The 23346-nt window shown below is 48.6% G+C and overlaps 1 protein-coding gene across 7 annotated transcripts in view; it reads left to right on the top strand.

The window, feature by feature from the left end:
* PTPN6 (protein tyrosine phosphatase non-receptor type 6) overlaps positions 1-23346 on the top strand; it is a 583776-nt gene that overhangs the window by 49807 nt on the left and 510623 nt on the right. For 6 of the 7 annotated variants that reach the window (XM_069650624.1, XM_069650626.1, XM_069650621.1 and 3 more), the window contains exon 2: positions 2290-2377. Coding sequence is in view for 3 of the 7 variants with exons in the window: in XM_069650621.1 (XP_069506722.1) it covers positions 2343-2377 (35 nt within the window). In the remaining 4 variants the exon portion in view is untranslated. Of the gene's footprint in view, positions 1-2289; positions 2378-23346 lie in introns of those variants that run through there. The other variant, XM_069650627.1, reaches the window with a different exon arrangement.

Below are 23346 nucleotides of genomic sequence, written 5' to 3'. Positions count from 1 at the left end.
GGATACCTGTAGTTTCTAGGTGTGCAGGCGGCTCCGGTGTTGGGTGTTTTTTGAGATGGCGATGCTGTTCGGTTGGTGATGTTTCTCCAGCTCTTGGATACTTTATTGATGACTGGTGCTTACATTGCTGGCTTATGATATGATATGATAGTTTATTTATATAGCGCCTATACACAATGTGTTTCAAAGCGCTTCAAGGCAAGGGAGGGAACAAGGGAAAATACAATGACATTCTTACAGGCCATGAACAGTAAGGATGTGATATAGCCGGAAAGATGCCTTTCACCACTCCCTGGTGCTGCTGGGTGGACTTACTGTGGCTTTAAACGCGGCACAAAAGACACATATTGTTTACTTTCCATTTAGGGACAGATAAGGCTGCCCATGGCACGGCCTTGCCTTTTCTTAGGAGCAGCATTCACAATGTTGGATGAGGCCATCTTCTTAGTTGGGTTGGCAGTCCTAGAATTGACATTCAGGAATGTACCTGTGGTCCCATAAATAGAGGTGACAGGTATTTTAAACCTACACATCTACCAGGGTTGCCCGAGCATGCTCCCGAGCCCCGCATGCACCCCTCACTCCTCGATCATCTGAATCTTTATGGTACTCGAGGACTGCCTTGGAATCCCAGTGTGTATTTTGGCTCAACACATACCTTCTGTGTCACCTCTCTTTAGAAGATACTCCATATATTTTGGACCAACACGGACCCATTCTCAGACCAGCATTTAGCCTGGCCAACTCCCTCCCTCCCTGTGTCTGCCAACTCCCTACCTTCTTACTACATCCTTCGTCTGGGGAAAGAATAGCAAGAGCAAGTTCTGGTGACCCGGGCGGGGACAGAAAAGCATTTGGTGTTTTGAAACTACTATGGTGGTGATTTGGCACAGTACAAAAGCAGAGTTACATGATATGCATGTATGCATGGAGGGTGAGGAAGGGGGCCTGGGATTGAGTGCAGTGGGGCTAGGCATGATTGTGGTGTACTTTAAGAAATAAAAAAAAATGTTTTGTGGCATTGTCACTTTATTATGCTAGCATGAGGTTTTTGGCCTTGCAGCAACAACAAAAAAGAGACATACATTGAGCTTTTATATTGCACGATATGCCGGAGTCTAGCCTCTAAGCACAGGACCGGGTATGGAACCCATGCTGCTCAGTGTTGTCTTGATTCCAAGAAAAGCATGTTGCCCCAGAGCTACCCTGCTGATATTCTGAGGATGTTCTGTGTGTAGAGCTTGTTCAGTGCCCAGGTCAGGGCCCCCCACATTTTCAGTTAGTCGCCCCAGGATGTGGACCCCCATGTCCTCGCAACACTAGCGCTAAATGATTGCGCTGCAGTTCAGGGGAATGGCCTGCCCCAGCAATTGGAACCATATTATCCATGATAATTCCAGGTTCCTCAGTGATATGGTCATCGTTTTTAGTTCTTTAGAGATTCTCCATTGACAAAAGATCGTCGTATTCTTCTGGAGTATCCAAACTGGGAATGCTTTGCCCACCTTTGGGCTGCCATGACCAAGAAGTATTTAATTTTCTTCTAGGTTGTCTACAGTGGCACTGGCAGTTTCCTTCTTCTTCTGGGAAGGCCAGATATGGTGGCTTTTTTCCCAGGTTCAGTCTGGCATATTTTGCCGGATCTCATGGTTGTGTAATCTGAGCGGTCCCTTGTCCTCCATGCTCAGTCTGGAAGCTCTTCTTCTGGGGAGGCCAGATGTGGTGGCTTTTTTCCCAGGTTCAGTCTGGCATATTTTGCCGGATCTCATGGCTGTGTAATCTGAGCGGTCCCTTGTCCTCCATGCTCAGTCTGGAAGCTCTTCTTCTGGGGAGGCCAGATGTGGTGGCTTTCTTTTCCTGGTTCAGTCTGGCATATATTGCCGGATCTACATGGCTGTGTAATCTGAGTGGTCCTTCGTGCTACATCTTCAGTCTGGGAGCTCTTCTTCTGGAGAGGCCAGATGTGGTGGCTTTCTTTTTCTGGTTCAGTCTGGCATATTTTGCCAGATCTACATGGCTGTGTAATCTGAGTGGTCCCTCGTCCTCCATTCTCAGTCTGGGAGCTTTTTTTTCTCTTCTTCTGGTCACTGCCACCAGGATGGACTATTTCCCTTCGGGAGTTGCTGGGCAATCTTAGATCCAAGGTTCCCTTTTCTTTTTAAGATCGCAGCATGTGTAATGGGCACTCAATCCAAGAATCTGTCATTTATCTCTTGTCTTTGGGGTGGATGGGGGGGGGGTGTCATTTAATGTACATGTTCTTACTTCTTCCCTTTGGACTCCTTACAGATTCCTCATCCTCGCATGCATCCATCTCTCGATCCCTGCTGAGCAAGCAAGCGATGGCACCGCCATTAGACTACATCTCCTCAAGTAGGTGAGTATTCACACTAACTCACAGTTGCTCCTTTGGGCTTTGGGATCTGCGCTGGGGAACATGGTTCGGGGCTGGGGGGAGGAGGCATGTTATGCAATACTTTGTGTTCGGCACCTTTTGATGCAATTTACAGGAATCAGATCAGACTTGTTCTGGGATACTCTGACATTTATTCAACACCCTCGCTTTAATTAAGCAGCTCATACACTAGGCATTCCAGGCGTGATTAGAGGGGATTTATTCCCGTCCTGGGGAAATAAAACACAGGTGTCTTTGCCAATAGGATTGGGGAAGAGTCGGAAGGTATTCGAGGACCACCAGAAACCAGACTAGTCTGGCCATTTGCTTCTCACTCTGTCCTCCCGGGATTAACGTTGGCTCCAGTGCTGTCTTGTACTGTGCCAATCGCACGCACCCACTGTCCCTGCAACCCACCAAGCTTTACATTCCTGGTTTATATGATCTGGTTTTACCCGGCCGGACCCCACCCTATAAACAGTTACATTTAGAATGCCTTACACCACCTGCATTAAATGTTGGATTTACACCGTTCCTCTGCTCATTCCAGAAGCTTCTGTGCAGTATCATAGCAAAGGGGCAACACGCTTGTATTGGAAGCAAGATCAGAAGAGCAACAGAGGTTCGAATCCCGAATCTGCGCTTAAAAACCAAACTCTGGTATTATATTAGGCGCTGTATGAAAGGACAATAACATTTTTTAAAAAACAAATATCAAATACCCAGGGAATGTGGCTGTAAAAATGATGTTGCCTCATGTGAAAGACCGTTTTGGCGCCACTGCCCCTTGCAAGGTGCGCACATTTCATGTTTGTTGGGTCATAATGGTACCCCCTGTTTCCCTTCTGTGAGTCGCGCCATAGGCAGCCTCCTACAGTTGCTTTTTATAGCACTGGATTTGCAGCTACGTGCAGTAAATTCGCCTCCATCTTGAACCTAGACAATCTAATAAATAAAAGAGTAGCCCTTAGTCAAAACAATGACCTTATCTAAAAAAAAAACTGGCTTTCCCACTTGAAGGCATGGACGAGTTTGGCAATCCACCTACTAAAATGCCCCTCCCTCCCATGTTAGGTCTAATTAGAGAAAGCTTGAACTCTCTGCAAGAGCTCTTGGAGATGCAGAAGAGGGGCCTTGGAGTCCATCAGCTGCTCTGTGATGCAGGATGAGGGCATCATGGAAAAAGCCCTGTTATAGTTTAAGCCATTTTGTGGGAGCTGTCAAGGAGGGTATTGTTGAAGGTTGCTTTTAAGATGTTGCTTGGCGGATTGATGTGTTTTCCACTTGTGTGGTGCTGCATGAAATTGTGTTTTTTTGTTGTGATACTTATTATTATTAATAATGTGTTTGGTTGCCAGTGTTTCTGTGGTTAAAAATTGCTCCCAATGTGGGTTTGGATCCTCGTATATACATCTTTACCATGCTTCCAGTTCATCATGCCAGCCATTATAAAAAGTATTGGCAAAGACAATAGCTCTGCGAATTTGGTGGTCAAGATTTCCTTTTTTTGTAAACCCCCAGAGGACAAATAAGTCTTGATTTGATTTGATTTGAATATTTGTATTGCGCTCATAACGAACCAAACCATATAGTGGCACAGCTGACAAAAGAGATGAAACAACCAGATTGAGGCCACCATCAGATTTGAACAGGAGTCATATCAGAAGCATATTGGTAGACCGCTATCTGAACGGGAATGTGTTCAGTGCCCTACGGAATTGATAAAGAATGTCCAGAGCCATGATCTCTCTGGGAATACTGTTCCAGGGCCTTGGACCGAAGACCGCAAATCTTCTGTGCACCCCTTGATACAAAGGCGGATGAGGGAGTGCTCAGAAATAATTGTTCCTGAGATCGTAAACGCGTGGGAGGCTGATAAAGGCTAATCTTATCCTTCAAATAGTCCGGAGCTAATCTATTCAGGCATATGAATGCAAGGTATGCCACTTTAAACTTAATACATTCTTCCACAGCCAGCCACTGTAATGCTCGGCGGGAGGGGGATACATGGGCAGTTTTACTTAGTCCACAGGCCAATCTAACTGGAGCATTCTGGGCATTTTGTAGCCTATAAAGTTGTTTTGCTGGAATGCCCATCAACAGACTATTACAATAGTCCAGATGGGCATTGGTCAAAGCTCCCACCACTGTAGCATGGTCTTCTTGTGCAATCTAGGGCAAAACCTATCAGAGTAATCTCAATGAGTAAAACACTGCCTGTACCTTGGCCCCAACCTGACCTTCACAGCCCATGTTGTCCTGCCAGATACAGCCCAGATTCTTTACCTTGGAGACAAAGTTTAACCTTCTACACTACAAAGCCAGTCACCTTGGCTTTTCCAATGCTTACTTACAAGAGAACTCATCAAGAATGACTAACTCCGTAAACATTGCATTTTGAATGCAGAGGCGGCAGCGGGCAGGCAGTTCCTGCAGTGTTGGTGAGCAGAGAACATGAACCTGGCGAGGCGGAGCACTGCTGAATGTTGGAGTGAAAAGCTGACATGCCCAAGCACCAGTATAGCGGAGGCGGAAGCGGACAGGCAGTTCCCGCTGGGGTCCGGTTCATAAAACCTTGTGAAGACTGCTGAGCACTTGAAGCTGTGAAATCGGGGAAATCAGAGACTGCTGTGCTTCCTCCCTCCTCTGTCTTGTCCACACGCAGAAAAGTTGGATTAACGGAGCGTTGGGTGAATTACATAGTGGGGCGATGCCCTATTGACCACCCCCCTCTTTGTGGACACAGCATATCAACATATTATTTTATTTATAAGAAACCACAGAAACCATTGTAAAGTATTTGGAAACACAAGGTCACAGTTTATTTGGAGCAACACCACATGGGCAGGTCCAGTCACATAATAAAGTAATATACATTTCCAGGATGACCCGTGTCATTCCCTGTTTGCACTTGGCCATAAGCGGACATACGCTTCTGGTCCTGTACTGCCAGTCAGTAAACATTCTCAGAACCACTGACATCAGATGCTGTAGCCTCAATTGCCCTGGAGGGGAGTCCGTGCCGTCACTTGGATTTGGCGGGAGCCCGGCCATTCCTGAACCGCTCACGGCCGAAGCTGCATTGTCAAAACTCATCTCTGGCTAGGACCGCCCCCGACACTCCGCCTGCGACAGAATAATACCATTAGATACTGTTGCACAAAACATAACCATAATAACACAATGCTCAATAATGCTGGACAAATTACTACACCTAATAATTCACAAAAGGAATCGATGTAAATTGCTTGGTCATGCGAACGCATCACCAAGTCACTGAACAATCTGAAATAAAAACTTGACACCACTTACATCATGGAAACCTCCTCAATCATACAATTTTCAACCCATACTAACTCTTTGAAGGGAGAGGGAGGGTGGGAATTACAATGCGGGGGGCTGCTGAACAAGAGACAGTACTGCTGCAACCCCCGCCTTATAAGCGCCCCCCTGCCTTATAAGCACCCCCCCCCAAGCACCTGCGACTGGATGCCCGGCCCTGGTGGACGCCTCTTCCACCTCCATGGGGAGCAAGAGTAGAGTTTGACCAACCCCGGAATGGGGCAGCCAGATGGGCAGCCCGCTATGTAGGCTGTCCCTCTAGCACCTCCTCCGGGGGCCAGTCAGCCTTTTACAGCTGAACTCAAACAGCTGAAACATAAACTTTTTTACTGTTTTGTAGCGGCTTCCTTTTACAATCCGGCGAACATCACACCATTTAACAGGAGGCAGCAAGGGGCAGCAGGAGCTGTCATAGATGAGGCCTATGGGTTGCAGAGCAACCGGTCCCAGAAAGGAGCAACCCAGGCTAGAGACCAGACTGCAACGGGGAGTGCAGAGCTGGCACACCCCACGTTGATGGCGGCGAGTGCAGTAAATGCAGTGAGTGCAACGGATACAATTTAATCATCTACACATTTGTTCAGCAAGGCGGTCCAGCTGAAGCGTTTGAAGTGGAAAACAGGGTAGTAACAAAGGCATAAGTCTATGACACTCATTCCAGAAACACACTAATTACGAGTGACTGGACCCAGCTGTTCCACTTAGTGAAGGGTAATGCATTGGACGCCAACTCCCACAGTGGTGCAGATATGATTTTAGATAAAGCAGCGCCTGCACGCGTAACTGAGATTGAATTAGAGGATATCTCAAAAGGCACTGCACCCTCAACCCATTCAATCCACTCAGCCCATCCAGCAAAGATTGCTAAACTCACAGCCGCCGATCACACAAATGGGCTCTTCTGTAGTCACAGCGAGACCAGGCCTAAACAAAATAACAACATACTTCAGTGGAAAAAAGGCCCAAAACAAGAATTGGATGTGTGATCGTGGTGTGATGACTGATGCGTATATTTTGGAGGGGGTGGATGAGAGGTGCGTTGAGGGTGCTCAAACAAATTGAATTTTGCTGCTATCATCAACCAGTCCCCCCCAATCTCGAGCGGATAGAGGGATTGGAGTGTTTTTTCAGAAGGAACAGTCAAGGGCCAGGATTCCCCAAATTGGAGCTTATACTTTGTCAATGCCATACATCAGCACCCCAATGTCCATGGAATCACCCCGGAAAAAAACCTGAACAAAAGAATGGATAACAGACTGAATACAGATATCGAAAGAATAACGAAGCTGATCCAGATGGTGGATTCAGGTGTCTTAACCCCTGCCACGAAAATAGTCAATGGCATGGCAAGAGTAATTGGATCCACAAACCAGTTAGAGGCCTTTGAAAGAACTGTAGGTGAAATGGGAATGGAATGACACCATCAAAGACCACCAGCCTGCCTCTGGAATCCTTTCAGAAGTCACCATCTTCATCCACAGCATACTCTACACTTTCCGAGCTAGAATTCATTAAACTAGAATCTCAAACCTACCCAATGGCAAATAATGTCAACGAAATGTCAACATTAACCATTGCATTGGCCCCATTCATGACACTATATGTGTCATTTAATGATAACATTAAAGATCAGGCTACACTATTGGCAATGCTTAATTTGAAAATGATATTCCTAGAGGAATTTGTGACAGCTCTAAGAAGTGAACCATTAACAGGAACAACCCATGCAAGAATCTCTTCAGGAGTAATACCCATGAGCTGGGATTGGAAGATGGACAAGAGAATACCTCATTGGATAGAAACTGGCAACAAAAAGCACAAAAGAGACCCGAGTATGTAGGTGCCATTAGGATCGTCAATGTAGGTGTTGGTTGCCAGTCGGAGGAAGAGCCGTAGATGCTATCCAGCAGGAACATTACATCCGAAAACACAATGGGGCCATTGTTAGGGCTCCCATTGGGTGAGGCGATGGAGAGAAGTTTTTCATCAGAGGAGCAGGATCCATTGGTTCAAGTGCAACTAGAAGAAAGGCATGGGGCTGTTGGGAGACCTGAAGTGCACCGAGAGATAGCAGTGGTACTACCAGTCAGTCACTTTTTGGACAAAGAAGAAATAAGAGACATGCTAGAAAATAGATACCCAAGAAAGCAAAGAACCAGTAAAATCAAAAGAAGATAAGATCAAATGACACACGGAAATTCCTGCGTAACTTGTCCGCGCCCCCTTCACCTCCAGACCTGGAAATAAAGATAGGGAAGGCAAAAAATGGAGAAAAAACCTGCAGAAAGCTGACGCTTCGGGCTCTGGGCATGAGGAAAGAACTTTAGGGGAAGACAAATGATGTTCATCGAATCCATTGTTGGATTTCTCTGTATATACAGTTGAAGATGAATACATTCCCAGCAACACAGGTCAGATTCTGACAGAACTCGCCCCAAGCCTAGCCAAAGAGGTTAACCTCAACTCTCCATAGTGCCCTTGGACCGAAGTTTTTGACTTTGGCTGAAAAGTGGCAAAGGGCAGACGCCTAATACAGCCAATCACATAAAAGAACCTCAGCTAGTTCTTTGCAACTCTCCAGGGAAAACAGGAATGGGGACCTGACCGAAAACAAAGTCATCAACCAGAAAAGACTTATCGTTTATCCTCTTGGAGAGGCTAGAGGACACAAGACAATTTAGTTCTAAACCGGAGAAACGTGATAGAACTGCTCCACTGTATTCCGACCTTGAGGCAATCCGCTGCAGTGATATAAATCTGTTGAATTTGTGAGCGAGACGCAACTAGGTCGAGTCTGTTCGCATATACGCTCACCTATGATGAGGCAAATCCTACTTGAGACTGCCTCTTGTTTACTACCATGCGGGTTTGATCTACCATCTGTGAACAATGAGCGGTCAGATCAACGGAGCGAGCACACCGAAGCAAATGGGAAGTGGAAGAGACTTACACTGAATGGTGAAATTGATGTGCCAGCCCCCCAGCAAAAGACAGCCCAGGAGGGCATGTTTCCAGGAAAACAGGGTGATGAACCCAGTACCAGACTTGATCCCCAACTGAGAGTGGCGATCAGAAGACAAACAATGGGCTGGGTCGAAAAGTCCTAATGCCTGGCACTCACGAACAGGAAGCAATTCCTGAGGTTTCTTGGACCTGGATGGCTAAAACCATTGTTGTAAACACCATACAGTAGCAGTTGCCGATGGGGCTCTCTATGAATCTTGCTTTGGCCTCCTGGAACACGAGAAGGTATATCCACATCTTTGAAAGAGAAGATCTTAAGTTTGAGGAATAGGATATATATGTTTGCAGGAGACATTTCTGTGTCATAAGCTCTGTCTGGATGGATTTAAAATCATGTTGAACCTGGCAAAGAGGGGGCAAATAGGGAGACCCTCTTAGGTCCAAGGGAGTAAATATAGGCGAATCTCGAAATCCTAACGCTTATGTGCAAATGGTGGAAGTGAATTGGTAAAAATCTTCTTATTCGGCCCAAGAAATATGACGTTTATAAATCTGTACTGGAACCCAGTTGCAATATCAGAGATAGATTTTATTGAGGGTGTCATAGACTTGATAGATGAGGCCTATATGAGAGGGGAGAACTGTTCAATCATACTCTGTGGGGATTCAAATATCACTTGCAGAAATAAGAGTGGTGGATTGTTAGTGGACGAAACCCCATTCAAGAAACCATCAGAAAAAAGAGCTCTGTCCTGGTTGAAGGTTATGAAGTCTAGGGATCTCCATATACTCAATGGCCAAAGGCAGGAAGACACTCCTGGTAATTCGGCGTGAAGTCGTGGAACATAAACAGCAGTTCTAGACTATATTTATGTGTGAAGAAACTTGTAAACAGCATAAATGATTTCGTGGTTATTGTCATGAAAAATAGTAACCACAATCTACTAAAAATGTGCTGGGTCGGAGAGAACAAAATATAGGGTAGCGGGTACACCCCTAAAGTGAAAATAACGCAGGGGAGGAACCATCTCAGAATTACCGGAGACAACATTGAGTGGGAAGAACGCTTTCCACCACCGCCATGTCTTTGACTTGGCAGTGGTGAAGAAGTGGAGAGAACTTAAGAAAGATCTGAGACAAATAAAAAAAGCATACATTCCAAACTCACTCCCTGCCATTAGCAAAAGAAAACTGAAGTACAAAAACTAGCTGCTCTCCCATTATGATGCGGCAAAATGCAGAAACGATGCTAAAAGCCACATGTAAAAAACGATCAGGTGAGATATGGAGCTCATAAATCAGAACAAATTCCACAGATCACCCTACAAACGGATAGGGTACCAGAAAAAAACATGGACAAATCACTTCAATGCCCTCTTTGAAAATTGATGACATTAATTAGTAATGATATGATTGAGGACATAGGAAATTGGTCGATTCTATACGACAAAAACATTAGAGAGTTAATTATAACAGCGGCTTGCAAGCCCTGGGCTCTAACGGATTAACTAACACAATGCTAAAGAAGGCCCTCTATGGGCAAGTGGTACCCCCTTCTTGGAAGACGGCCATCGTTATACCAATATTCAAAAAGGGAAATAAGCCCTATTGCCCTTTTGGATGTAGCAGGAAAAATCTTTGCCTCTTTGGTACTTCGGTGCCCGATGGAGTGGATGGTGGCTATGAAAAGGAGCAACATCTCCCAGATGGGGTTTGTCAAGGGACTGGGGACAAGGGCAAACATCTTTTTCTTGAACATACTCAAGGGTAGAACCCTGGAAAAGAAGTCAAAATTATACTTTCTCTTGTGGACTTGGCACAAGCTTTCGATAGTGTTCACCAGCGCCTACTATGGGTAAAGATGGCCAAGTGGAACTGCCCTAATGACTTACTAGAGGCAACAAAGGCCCTATACACTGCAACCTCCATGAAAGTGAGATTAAACTCTGCAAGCTTCCGGTTGGAGGAGATATATACATTCAAGGGCTGCCCACTATCGCCTACACTGTTTAATCTCTTTATCTCGGATCTGCGTGATTTTTCCATTGTGGGTAAGTCAGCGACGGAAAAGTTTGCATGAGAAATGTGCGAACCACAAAAGGTTCGCAAATTTCCCATGCAAACATGCATTCAAAACCCCTACACACCCACACCCACAACATACACACAACACTCCCCCAACATAAACAAACCCTACTTACCTTTTTGATACACTGAGTCCCTGCGGTGCCAGTTCCCTTTGACTTCCGTGATCGGAACTGGCGCCACAGGGTCCTTTTCTTTCTTTTTTTCCGGCAGCTGCAGGTGTGACCCCGTAACACCCCGCTCACAATACCACACAGTATAGTGAGCGGGGTGTTGCGGGGGACACCCCCCGCAGCCCCTGTTATTTATTTATTTATTTATTCAGGTGTGCTGCGGGGGTGTCCTCCGCCACACCCCGCTTACTATACCACACAGTATAGTGAGCAGGTTGTTGTGGGGGACACCCCCGCAGCCCTGGCAGTTTTTTTTTTATACTTACCTACAATGCTACCTCCAAAGGCTCGAACTTTTGGTGTTCGAACCTTTGGTGGTAGCATTTTTCAGACTTTTTGTACGGTCTGATTTTTTTTCTCAGTCCAATCGTACAATTCTATTATCTCGAATGTGAGAGACACTTTGAGGCAAGCAAGAAGCTACCACCCGCGAATAGAAGGGCAACCGATAAGCTGGATGCTGTATGCCGACGATTTGGTCTTCCTGGATCAAACAGCAATTGGACTACAGTGGTAGGTTAATAAGTTGAAGGAGTATGTGCCAAAAAAATGGCTTGCTGATCAATGCATCAAAATCCTTATACTCCTCTCTAACCATGTGAGGAGGAAGGGGCATTTCGTATGGCAATTGAAGAAGGAGCCATTAGAGCAGGTTGAAACGTTAAAATATCTGTGAAAATGTGTTAACAAGGGATGTATATGTTTTGGCCGTGGCACAATTGTTTGCAGCCGAATTGACTGTGGTCAAGTTGGCCACCAAGCCAATTTTGCTATGGCCAAAATTGCCATAATTAAAAAAAAAACACCCACCCCCCACACACCCCTCCACCCACACACCCCCTACTTAGCTTTTGGCCATCCATGCATGTTTTTACCCTGCATGGTCGGATCCATCCCTCCTATGCTAATCTGACGCCGCAGGGTCTGCCTTTCATGTTTTTTTTCTGGGTGTTTTTGGTCCTCCAGACATCCAGAAGCGGGGGAAACCCTCGCTCCCCTCAAAGGCAACCCCCGCTCCCCATGTTTGGTAGTGATTACCCAAATTGGTAATTTCAAAGCGACCAAATTGTACCGGCTGATTTCGGTCAGCAGAACCATACGGTCAATTTGAAACGACCAATTTGGGTAATACCTTAACAAGTGCCTGGCCGACGCCCGTAGCAAGAAAGTACTTAGAATGAAAGCCAAAAATCTGGCCACTTAGGCAGTGATACTCAACAGGAAATTCTGCTGTTTCTCGATACTGCCTCTACTGCAGTTTAACAAGTTAACAGTGGTGGTGAATATCCGCTGTTTCTGCCATGTTTCTTATGGCCTATCTTGGAGAGCCTATTTTGGAAACGTGTGCCAGGAGTGATCAACACCAATCCAAGTTCTCCATCTCAAACTCGGCCTAATGTCTGCAAAAGCTCTGTTTATTTGGTAAACACTGGCTCTTACAGGAAATGTTTACTGGAAAAGCCGGCACTGATGTTTGAGCTCTTGCAAAGGGCGCTAGATCATGCTGAAGGCGAGACCTATGGAATCAAGATTGAATTGACACACAAGGCGAAGCAAAAAAGTTCAATCACTTTAAACATGAAGTCTGGTTGTGAGATCTATGGAAACAAGATTGGATTGACACACTAGGCGAAGCAAAAAAGTTCAATCACTTTAAACATGAAGTCTGGTTGTGAGATCTATGGAAACAAGATTGGATTGACACACTAGGCGAAGCAAAAAAGTTCAATCACTTTAAACATGAAGTCTGGTTGTGAGATCTATGGAAACAAGATTGGATTGACACACTAGGCGAAGCAAAAAAGTTCAATCACTTTAAACATGAAGTCAGGTTGTGAGATCTATGGAATCAAGATTGGATTGACACACAAGGCGAAGCAAAAAAGTTCAATCACTTTAAACATGAAGTCCGGTCATACGGCGCAGTTCCAAGATATCTGTGTAAATGTCCGAATAGCTGTACATTATTTTTTGTTAAAAATAGCTTGTAAATCAATGAATGATAATGTGGTTTTATATTATGTTGATTTCAAAAGTTACTATAATATTTTGATATTGGAAACAATTTGACAATGTGACAATTTGACAGTCTCTTCCTGTGTTCTTTCTGGCAATAAAAACCGTGCGCTTCCACGAGGCTGAGGCGACCGAGGACAGGCTGTACTGTGGGGAGTCAGGGCCCATTAGAGCATTCAGGAAGAGGCATAGACAGGGTAAGGCCTGAGCAAGCAAGGCCCACCCAAAATCTGTAAATGCCCACGCAGCAGCACTGTGTGGGCATTTGCATATGTTAATGTCACTGTGGTGGACCCAACTACATTAGCTTCAGACCCCACTTGTTAGACAATCCTGCATCAGGCGTGGAGGCATGGCGCAGACTCCAGAGGAGCACCCCTGTGAGAATTGCCATTTCAGAGATCTCACCTAGGAGTAGCAGTGCGGCCTGGGACATTTCTGGACCGGTAGGTGGGCGGGGGCTGAATGATGCTGGGCGTGAAGGTGATGGATTGAAGAAAATGCATGCCCAAGTCTGCCAGAGGGAGGAAGACTTGGGAGACGTCCCACTTTACTTCCTCCTCTCCCACCCTAAAGACGCACAGGCACCACAGCCAGAAGTCTTCGTTTCTCGACCAAAAGAATAACAAAAGGTCTGATGCAGGTTGCTACATCCGCACCGCTGGCGGAGGACAAGACAACTATGGCAGGATGAAGAGGAGGGGGTTCCTACCAAGGGTCTATGTATTTCCAAGGAGAACAGGCCTCAGTTCCTCAAACGCATCTGGGTAAAATCTGCAGTACCTCCTCTGGCGGCACAGGACTGCCCGAGCCAGTTTGATATTCCAGAAGCAGAGCAAGTCCCAGTTCTCAAAATATTTTTTTTTAAAGCTGTGGACAGGGAATGGGAGGACCCTGAGCCCTGAGTGGGTGGCCCTCCGTAAAGTCTTGATGAAAAGGTATCGGTTGTAGGTCAAAGGATCGACAACCAAAGGATCGAATGGTCAAAGTGTCCACACCAAAGGACCGAAAACAAAAGGATCGAAAAAAAAGGTTTTTTTATTTACATGTTTTTTTTTGGGATGGTCCCCCCCACATCCCCCGTTTTTTGTGGTAAAAAACGCTTTTTTCCATAAACGAAAACCCCCCAAAAAAATGGAATAAAAAAAAAATGTGATCCTTTTGTTTTCGGTCCTTTGGTGTCGATCCTTTGACCATTCGACCCTTTGTAGTCGACCCTTTGACCGGATACCAAAGGTATCCACTACAGGGAGCGAAGGCCTGCCTGTCTTAGTTAGTTACAGTGGAATCTCTGATGCCGGATCTAGCAGGAAAACCATTCGATGGTGGCGGGAGATGAACATGGCCTCAACAGATGCCAGTGTCAAACAGGTGGATGCACCGCTCAAGCGAGCTTTGTCAGGGGCCAGTGTGTCGCTGCAAGCAAGCATATACTGGGTCTAAATGCTGATGGTCTTCTAAATACTGTACATCAAGATGGCAGAAGGAGAGGACTGTGCAGATGCCCTGGAGCAGCAGTAATAGTTGCTCTTGGATACAGCAGTAGATGCCACACTGGAAGGACCCTTTTCTTGGCCAGATGGCACATCCATTTTAGAAGGTGGAAAATGGATATGGGGCAAAAGAACATTGTTCTCCATCTCCTGTTTCAGTGGTGGATCTTATTTGGACCAACTCTAGACACCATGGTCAAGAAGTCCTGTAGGGAAAGGCAGCCTCTAAGGGGAAGGGATACCAGACCAACCCTCTCATGGTAAAGCGGCAACCATCGGGAGGATAGAGACCCCAGCAGAAATCGGTCCTCTCAGCAGGCAGACAGATATCCAAAGCCCAGCCAGCAGGGTGAATCTCTCCTACCTACGCCGGGAAGTCCAGCCCAGTTGGAGGGAGTCTGATGGAGAATACGCAGCTGTGGGGATCATAGATCAACTACCAGCAGGTGACCAGCATCATGTCCGAGGGATGACGGACAGAGTTTCACCACGAAGCCCAAGAGTCGGGAGTAGTGATGACTGCTTGCAATCTGCGAGCCCACTCACCTGGAGGAGATTATGGGGGTCATTCCTAACTTGGAGGTAAGGGAAAAAGGATGCCGGTAAGTGATTAACGGCATCCTTTACCGCTATGGCCTATTCCGACCAAACAAACCGCTATTTACGGCACCGTAAAGTACAATGCAGTAAATAGCGATCTTGGGTCGCGCGCGCGACACACCATGCCGAAATTAGCGGCATGGCGTAAACCGGAGCTGATCACAAGGAATGTGCACACGTAAATAACGGCCTCCTCAGGCCCGTTAAGTACCTTACCGGCATGGAGTACATACAGGCATCTCAGAGAAGGTGTAAAGAACCCTGAGCAGTAGTTCCCAGAGCCACAGGTCCACACAATCAGCCCAGGTGTAGCCAATGGAGTCTGCCACAGCAGAAAAGGTTGACACCCACACACCACACCCCCTCCCACATCAAGATGACAACAATAGTGGTAGCAGTACATGAAGCAGGAGGCCCTGCTTGCAAGGGCACAACTACAATAACAACACCAGGCCCCACCACAGAGGAGAAGGAGGGTGAGACAGGCCTTGCATGCAGCAGCAGTGCAGCCACCGTCACCACCCCAGCAGTCCCCATTCCCACGCATCCGGTCTCTCAAGCTACCCCTGAGCAGATCCACATCCTGTACCAGCTTGACTGTGACGCCATCACCACCATAGTTGGCCTGAGAAATGACGATATAGTGAGCATCAACGAAATGCACGCCGCTATCCCCCCTCAACTGAAGGTGGTGCCTGTGCCCCACCACCATGCCACAGTCACCTACCAGCACACAGTGGGGCCCAAGCATGGCATATCACAACCGTTCATTTCACGGACACATGGATCACCTCCTCAAGCACACAAGGGACTACAAATCCCTACCATGGACTACCCAGGAGATATGCGACACAAAAGTTGCCTCCCATCCATTGGCAGGCATGCCAAATTGCATAGGTGCCCTTGACTGCACCCACGTGGAGTAGGCGGACCTGCATGGCATGGAGGTGGCGTATCGGAACCGCAAGCAATACCACTCCACCAACGTGCAGACGGTATGCAACGTAAGCAAGATCATCGCACATGGGTGGGCCCGACATCCAGGACCAACTCATGACTCAATGGCCCAGCTGAACCCCACGCTACGCAGCCACATGGGGCGACATGCAGGACGACATGCCTGGCTGCTTGGTGAGTTGTCTCTGTGTCATGCAAGTGCATCAGTGTCATGAGGTGGGTGCCTGCATAAGCAAACCGGGATGAAATGTCGACGCCAGTGCACGATGTGCAGTGTTGTGCACCCCACCAAACACCATGCCACAGAGCTAGTGTAACGGCACATGAGTACAGATACCCACATTGATGTAGTAAGGCACACACCTAACACTACATGACCAACATGTGACAAGGCCACAACCCACAACACATGCACCACTCATTGGCGGCCATCACACACCGTAAGGGCAGATAGGAAGACACACTGCATATGCACTATGTAGCTGCCTCCAGCATACCACCACACCGGAGAGTCATCCCTGGGAGTGGATTGAACTGAGGCCAGCAGGGATACCAGACCGCATCAGTGGTTTGGCACACCCATAGGAGTGGTGGAAGTCTCCATGGTACGGATCAGTGCTGTATGATGAATATGCTACTGACTACAGCCAACACACCCAATTACCGAATCTCACAGTACACAGCATTTCAAGGATCTTACCCCAAGACTGCTGCATGTATAAACAATGCTTGTTCTACAAGATGTGTGTGCCATAGTTCATAGACCATGTCGAAGATGCTCCCCCCTACATCATTCCATTGCACAGGACACATATCGGGGCCATGAATGGGGTAAATGCATCCAAGGACATGTGCGTATGGCCATTAACAACCTGCTGCCATGTAAGACAAGTTCACTTCTCCACCATAACAGTCCAAACAATTACCTTAATTGCCTGCACATGCAGGTGATGGTGGCTGTCCCTTGACACCATGGTACAGGACCCCTGTCAGGAACCCACAGAACAGGCCTGAGGAGGCCTACAATACTGCCCATACCCGTGCATGTGTGGAGATGAAGCTGGCACATGGCTTGTAGTAGGCACATATGAGTTGCCTAAGCAGGTCGGGTGGGGCACCCATCTACTGCAATGCGTCGGTGTGCAAGACCCCCATGTCATGTGTAATGCTGAACAAAATGTGCATCCCTTGGAACGTGGCCCTGTCCCCTGACATGGGACTGCTGACACCAGATGAAGATGGAGTGCCGGAGGAGGAGGAAGGGGCAGGACAGCATCATGGTGCCTTTGCACAGGAGGGACATGTCGTGTGGCAAACATTGATTGGACATAAAAACCGAAACACAAGTCAGCAGAGGGTGGCATGACATGGGCACATAGGGCACTGGGTGATACTTGTACACCATGCACTGTCAGATATCATGATACACATGCTCAATGATGAATGTCCACACAGGTGTAACTTTGCGACACAAACGGTGTATTGAAAATTTAACTGCATAAGTGTAAACACACCCTCCACCAACCTCACCCACCTCCCCCCTCCCCCCAACTCCCCAAAACACCCTCACCCACCACCCCCCTCCCCCCACCTCCCCAAATGATCCTCACCCACCGCCCCCCCTCCCCTCAACTCCCCAACAATAGTTCCATTGTGTCCATCAAGGCCACATGTGGCAGCTATGCTAAAAACTCCATGCTCCCAGGGCCCGGGGGAGGTATGTCCCGCAGTGTGCGTAGAGAACGTCGCAGTGGGCTTGCAGGGGTTGAGCGGCCAGATGAGGGGGTGTCCTCTTGCTGAGGTGGCTGAATGGGACCGCGCAGCCTCAAGGGCATCGTCAATGCGTCTAAGGACTTCGCAAAGGCAGTTTGTATTTTCCGTTACCACCTGACGCATTGCCCTTAGTTCGTCAATCCACTCCACCCTGCTCTGGCGGTTGTCTTCCATCAGCTCAGTAATGAGTGCAGTGAGCTGTGCCGCACGCCGTGCATCATTTGACGTGGTGTCATCCCTGTGCAGGGGATTGGGCTTACATGCCCTGACAGGGCTTCGACTGGGGGACTGGGCACGGGATTGGCGTCTTCCTGTGCGTCACCACATGCACATCTGTCAGGTGTGTCAGGCTCCCCAGAGTCCCTGCACGACACCTAGGGGTAATTGCAGGGCTCTGGAGTGTGGACGGTGGGGTCTGATTCCTCCTCTGACGTTCCACAGATGGACAAGGGGCTGTCCACGGTTTCAAGGGGGGCCGTGGCTGCCACCTCCACAGCGATGCTGGCCTCCTCTGACCTTGGGCTGGTCGATGTACCTTGCGCCGATGCAGGGAGGGATGGGGGTGGTGCACCTTCCATGGGCCTTTGAGGAACCGGGGTGGGTGTGTCCTTCCGTGCTGGTATGCGGCGGACCCTGCCTTTGCCCCTGGAGGTGGAGGGACAGCTGGTCTCGGGCTCCCCGCTCTCATGGTCACTGTCTGTGGGGGTAGAAGAGAGGGACGGCATGAGTGATTGTTTGAGACGCTAATGACATTAATGGCTACATTCACATTTCAATCATTTGGGGTTTGTGGCCTTTTGGGTATGTAACAGCACTACTTTATAATCATGTGTATGATATGTACGTAGGTGTCGGAGTCACTCATCCAGGCCTGGTACTCTGCAGTCTGACTCGCACACTGGCCACCCAGCTGCACAGTGTGCATCATGGGATGTGCCAGTTTGTGCACTGTGTGAGATGTGCGTTATGTCTTGCACTTGGCCGTAGCTTGGGTGGCAGTTGGTTCAGCATGATTTGGATGGGGGGTAGGCACCATGACAAGGTGCCTTGGACGGCCTTTGGGATTGTATATATCATGTAATTGGCATTGGCAGTGTAGACTATGGACACTCACCTCCATCGGCGGACGATGGTGCCCCACACTCCCTTTCGCCGATGCCCTCTATGGATTCCGTTCCAATCAGAGCAGCACATGTCTCCCCCCATGCCATCAACTTCATTGGGGAACTTGGGCCCCCTCCGGTCTGCAGTGCCTGCCTGCGGTTGGCGGAGAGGATGCTCTGCACCCTCAACCGCAGGTCATCCCACCGCTTGCGGCAGTCCTTGGGTGTGCGGGGGGTGGTGCCAACTGCGCTCACCCTCTGGGCGACTAGTGCCCAGATGTTCTTTTTGCAGAGCACCGGCTCTCGGCGCATGTCCCCGCTGAACACGATGTCAGCGTGCTCCTGCAGTGTGTCTACCAAGGCCTGCAACTCATCTGGGCTAAATCGCTGCTTGCAGAGCCGGTCTGCCGTCTTCTTTGGAGCTTTTGGCATTCCTGCAGGGTGAGATTGCCTTTTCCAGTGGTCAGAATGCTCTCAAGGGTGCTGCCTGATGAGTATGGCAATGGATTGTGTTTTTAAAGATGGCCGCCGCGCTCCTTCCCGTTCTGTGCGATGACGATATTTCCCGTTCCGTTATTTAATGGTGGCCGTAATTTACGGTAGCTGTAATTTACGGCCATTGTTATTTACGGACATCGCTGATTCCATGGCGGTATTGTTAAGTACGGCACACATCATGCCGGTGGGGGGTTTTACGGGCCCTTTTTCGGCATGCCACTAGGTACTTTACCAGCATGGCGCAAAGCTCGTGCCCACGATGTTGTAATGCGCCGCAATTAGCGGTCTGTGACCAGATCGGACTTGTTCTTTACTCCATGCCGGTAAAGCCCTGTACTTACCTCCAAGCTCGGAATGACCCCCAATGTCGCTGTTGGAGAAAAAGCGCATCAGCCGAGTTCCCATCCAACAGATAAGGAAGGTAATCATTGCCTTAATTTTCTACCTGGGGAAAGTGTTTGAGTGGATCAATGCCCATAAGGCAATGATTGCGAACAAGTGATAGGAGAAGAAATTGACTGTTTTGTTGATGGCCAGTCCGGACATCCACTGTGAAGATTAACCCCTTTTAATTATTTCAATTTCTGTTACTTGTATGTTTTTATATGGAAGGTGAAGAACTTAACTTAAGTCAACCACCATAGTCAATAAAAAAATAATGAAGGTACATGGTAGTCTTCCTGGCACAGAAGTCATTGGATGTTTTGTGTAGTCATTGACCTCAAGAGGCTGAAGAAGTGGGTGGAGAGTTTCAAGTTCAAGATGGAAACCCTGCAGACAGTGATTCATCTGGTACGGGCAGGGCACTGGATGGTGGCAAAAGATCTCCAAGATGCCTACCATCATCTCCCGACCCATCGGGGGGCGACCAGAGATTCCTCTGGTTCGTCACTGCTGGTACTGCCATTTAGTCTGAAAACATTTTGCTTCTGCCATTTACCAAGGTGATGGCACCTGTGCTTGGCCTCCTTCCCAAATCGAGATGGATGCTATCCCCATACCTGGACAACTGGCTCCTACATAGACCATAAGAAAACATTCTGGAGCACAATTATCATCCACCATCCAGATACTGACCAGCTTGGGTCCGCTGATCAACTTCAGAAATCTCAACTAATGCCAGGCCAGTTCTGGGCGCATCGGTCAAAGGTGTGGCACGCACTGACCAGGGACCGAATCTGCAGGCAAGACGGGTACATCTTCTGGGAAGGAAGGAGGCCTCAGTCAAAGACTTGTTGGTTTAACACAACTGCATGGTGGTAACGGTCTTCTTGGTCCCCTGGGCATGGGTACACCTTCAACTGTTGGTTTCCCATGTACTGAGGCACTGGAAGGTGGGGGCTAGATTGGGGTCATCCCAATCTCCAATCACATTAAGAAGGGCCTTTAATGGTGGTTGAATCTAGAACATGTCCTGGAAGGGGTGGAATTGAACCTCCCACACTCAGTGGTCAAAACAACGGATGCCATTCGGACAGGATGGAGAGTAACTCTGGGGAATTGTACAGTGCAAGGTCTCTGGGATCTGAGTACAAACACCATTGTTTGAAACGGAAGGAGCTGAGGGCAGTATAGGAGGCCTTTGCTCCTTTAATAGAGGAGCTCAAAATCTTAATCACGATGGACAGTAACACCACAAAGGTTTACATTCTCCATCAAGGGGGGCACAAGCCCGCCATCCCTAGCATCCATGGCAGCTCGGAAAACTGGATTGGGTGGAGGAATACCTTCTTTTCCTAACTGCCTGTCACATTCAGGGGATGAGCGACATCTGGGCAGAATGACTAAGCAGCCATCCTCCCCAGGATACTGCCTGTCACATTCAGGGGATGAGCGACATCTGGGCAGAATGACTAAGCAGCCATCCTCCCCAGGATACTGCCTGTCACATTCAGGGGATGAGCGACATCTGGGCAGAATGACTAAGCAGCCATCCTCCCTCCCTGTCCATTTGGGGGTGAGAAACATCTGGGCAGAATGACTAAGCAGCCAACCTCCCCGAATACTGCCTGTTGCATTCAGGGGGTGAGGAAGAACATCTGGGCAGAATTACTAAGCAGCCACCCTCCCTAGAATACTTCCTGTCACATTCAGGGGTGATGAACATCTGGGCAGAATGACTAAGCAGCCACCCTCACTAAAATACAGCCTGTCACATTCAGGGGGTGAGCAACTTCTGAGCAGAATGACTAAGCAGCCATCCTCCCTAGAATATTGCCTGTCGCATTCAGGGGGTGAGGAACATCTGGGCCAAATGTCTAAGCAGCCATCCTCCCTAGAATGCTGCCCGTCGTATTTAGGTGGTGAGGAACATCTGGGCCGAATGTCTAAGCAGCCATCCTCCCTAGAATGCTGCCTGTCGCATTCAGCTTGTGAGGAACATCTGGGCGGAATGTCTAAGCAACCATCCTCCCTAGAATGCTGCCCGTCACATTCAGGTGGTGAAGAACATGTGGGCCGAATGTCTAAGCAGCCATCCTCCCTAGAATGCTGCCCATCGCACTCAGGGGGTGAAGAACATCTGGGCCGAATGTCTAAGCAGCCATCCTCCCTAGAACGCTGCCCGTGGCATTTAGGGGGTGAGGAACATCTAGGCTGACTGACTAAGCAGCCATCCTCCCTACAGCGCTGCCCATTGCATTCAGGGGGTGAGCAACATCTGGGCTGACTGACTAAGCAGCCATCCTCCCTAGAACGCTGCCCGTCGCATTCAGGGGTTGAGCAACATCTGGGCCGACTAAGCAGGCTTCCTCCCTAGAACGCTGACTGTCGCATTTAGGGGGTGAGGAACATCTGGGCCGACTGACTAAGCATCCATCCTCCCTAGAATGCTGCCTGTCGCATTCAGGGTTGAGGAACATCTGGGCCGACTGACTAAGCAGCCATCCTCCCTAGAACGCTGCCTGTCGTATTCAGGCGGTGAGGAACACCTGGGCAGAATGACTAAGCAGCCATCCTCCCTAGAACGCTGCCCATTCAGAGGGTGAGGAACATCTGGGCAGAATGACTAAGCAGCCATCCTCCCTAGAACGCTGCCCATTCAGGGGGTGAGCAACATCTGGGCAGAATGACTAAGCAGCCATCCTCCCTAGAATGTTGCCTATCGCGGTAAATGCTACCGTTCACCTGAAGGGAAATTGGCAAGCTGACTCGCCATGTATGAGCCTCCAGTTACCCCTAGCTACTGCCCTGCTATTGCTCATTGACGATTGACCCATTAGTATGGGAGGTGAATGCCTTTTCCTGCCCTCGGCCTGTAGGGGCTTCTGTATGCCCTCCCCCTCCTTTCCACTCATTCGGAGAGCCCCCCCCCCATGCGATTCAGAGCTGTATGAGCATGGCTGATCCTGGTGGCCTCCTACTGGCCTCGCCGGCCCTGACAGGGTGCCCCCTTCCTTCCAGGCCACCCCTCGCCTCGGCTGGGTCTAGTTCCCTGGTGTCTGAGAGGAGGGGATTACAGTCCTTTGGGCTATAAGACGTTGATGGGGGCAGTATCGCAGTCCAGGATGTTGGCTTACTCCCATCATTAGGCATCGCATCAGAAGTGGGTGGCGAAAATGGATGACATCCCCATCATGTCGATCTCTGGTAGTTTGGGATTTATTTGTGAAAGGGGTTCAACGATGGTTTGGCTATTGTGACCTTAAAAGCTCAGTGGGCAGCAGTGAAAGCATGTAGGCAACCCTAGGGTGAATGGTACCCTTTGGTGCCTTTAGTATCCCACTTCTCTAGGGGGCTTTTGGTTTTGAATTATTTCAGGAAAGCCCCCCTGCCTCACTCCCGGGGCTCTACCCCCTGCATTGAGGGCTTTTTAGGGCTCTGCGTTTGAGCCTCTACCTTGTTGGCTGTCATATAAGACTCTATTCCTTGTTGCCTTCTTGTTCCTATGAAGGCCGAGGGGCTTGTGAAGGCCGGAGGCTTATGAAGGCTGGGGGGTTTAGGGGTTT

Source organism: Ambystoma mexicanum, chromosome 3p, assembly GCF_040938575.1.
Source record: "Ambystoma mexicanum isolate Mex_15411 chromosome 3p, UKY_AmexF1_1, whole genome shotgun sequence".
NCBI lineage: Eukaryota > Metazoa > Chordata > Amphibia > Caudata > Ambystomatidae > Ambystoma > Ambystoma mexicanum.
This window is presented reverse-complemented; position numbering and strand designations above follow the sequence as displayed.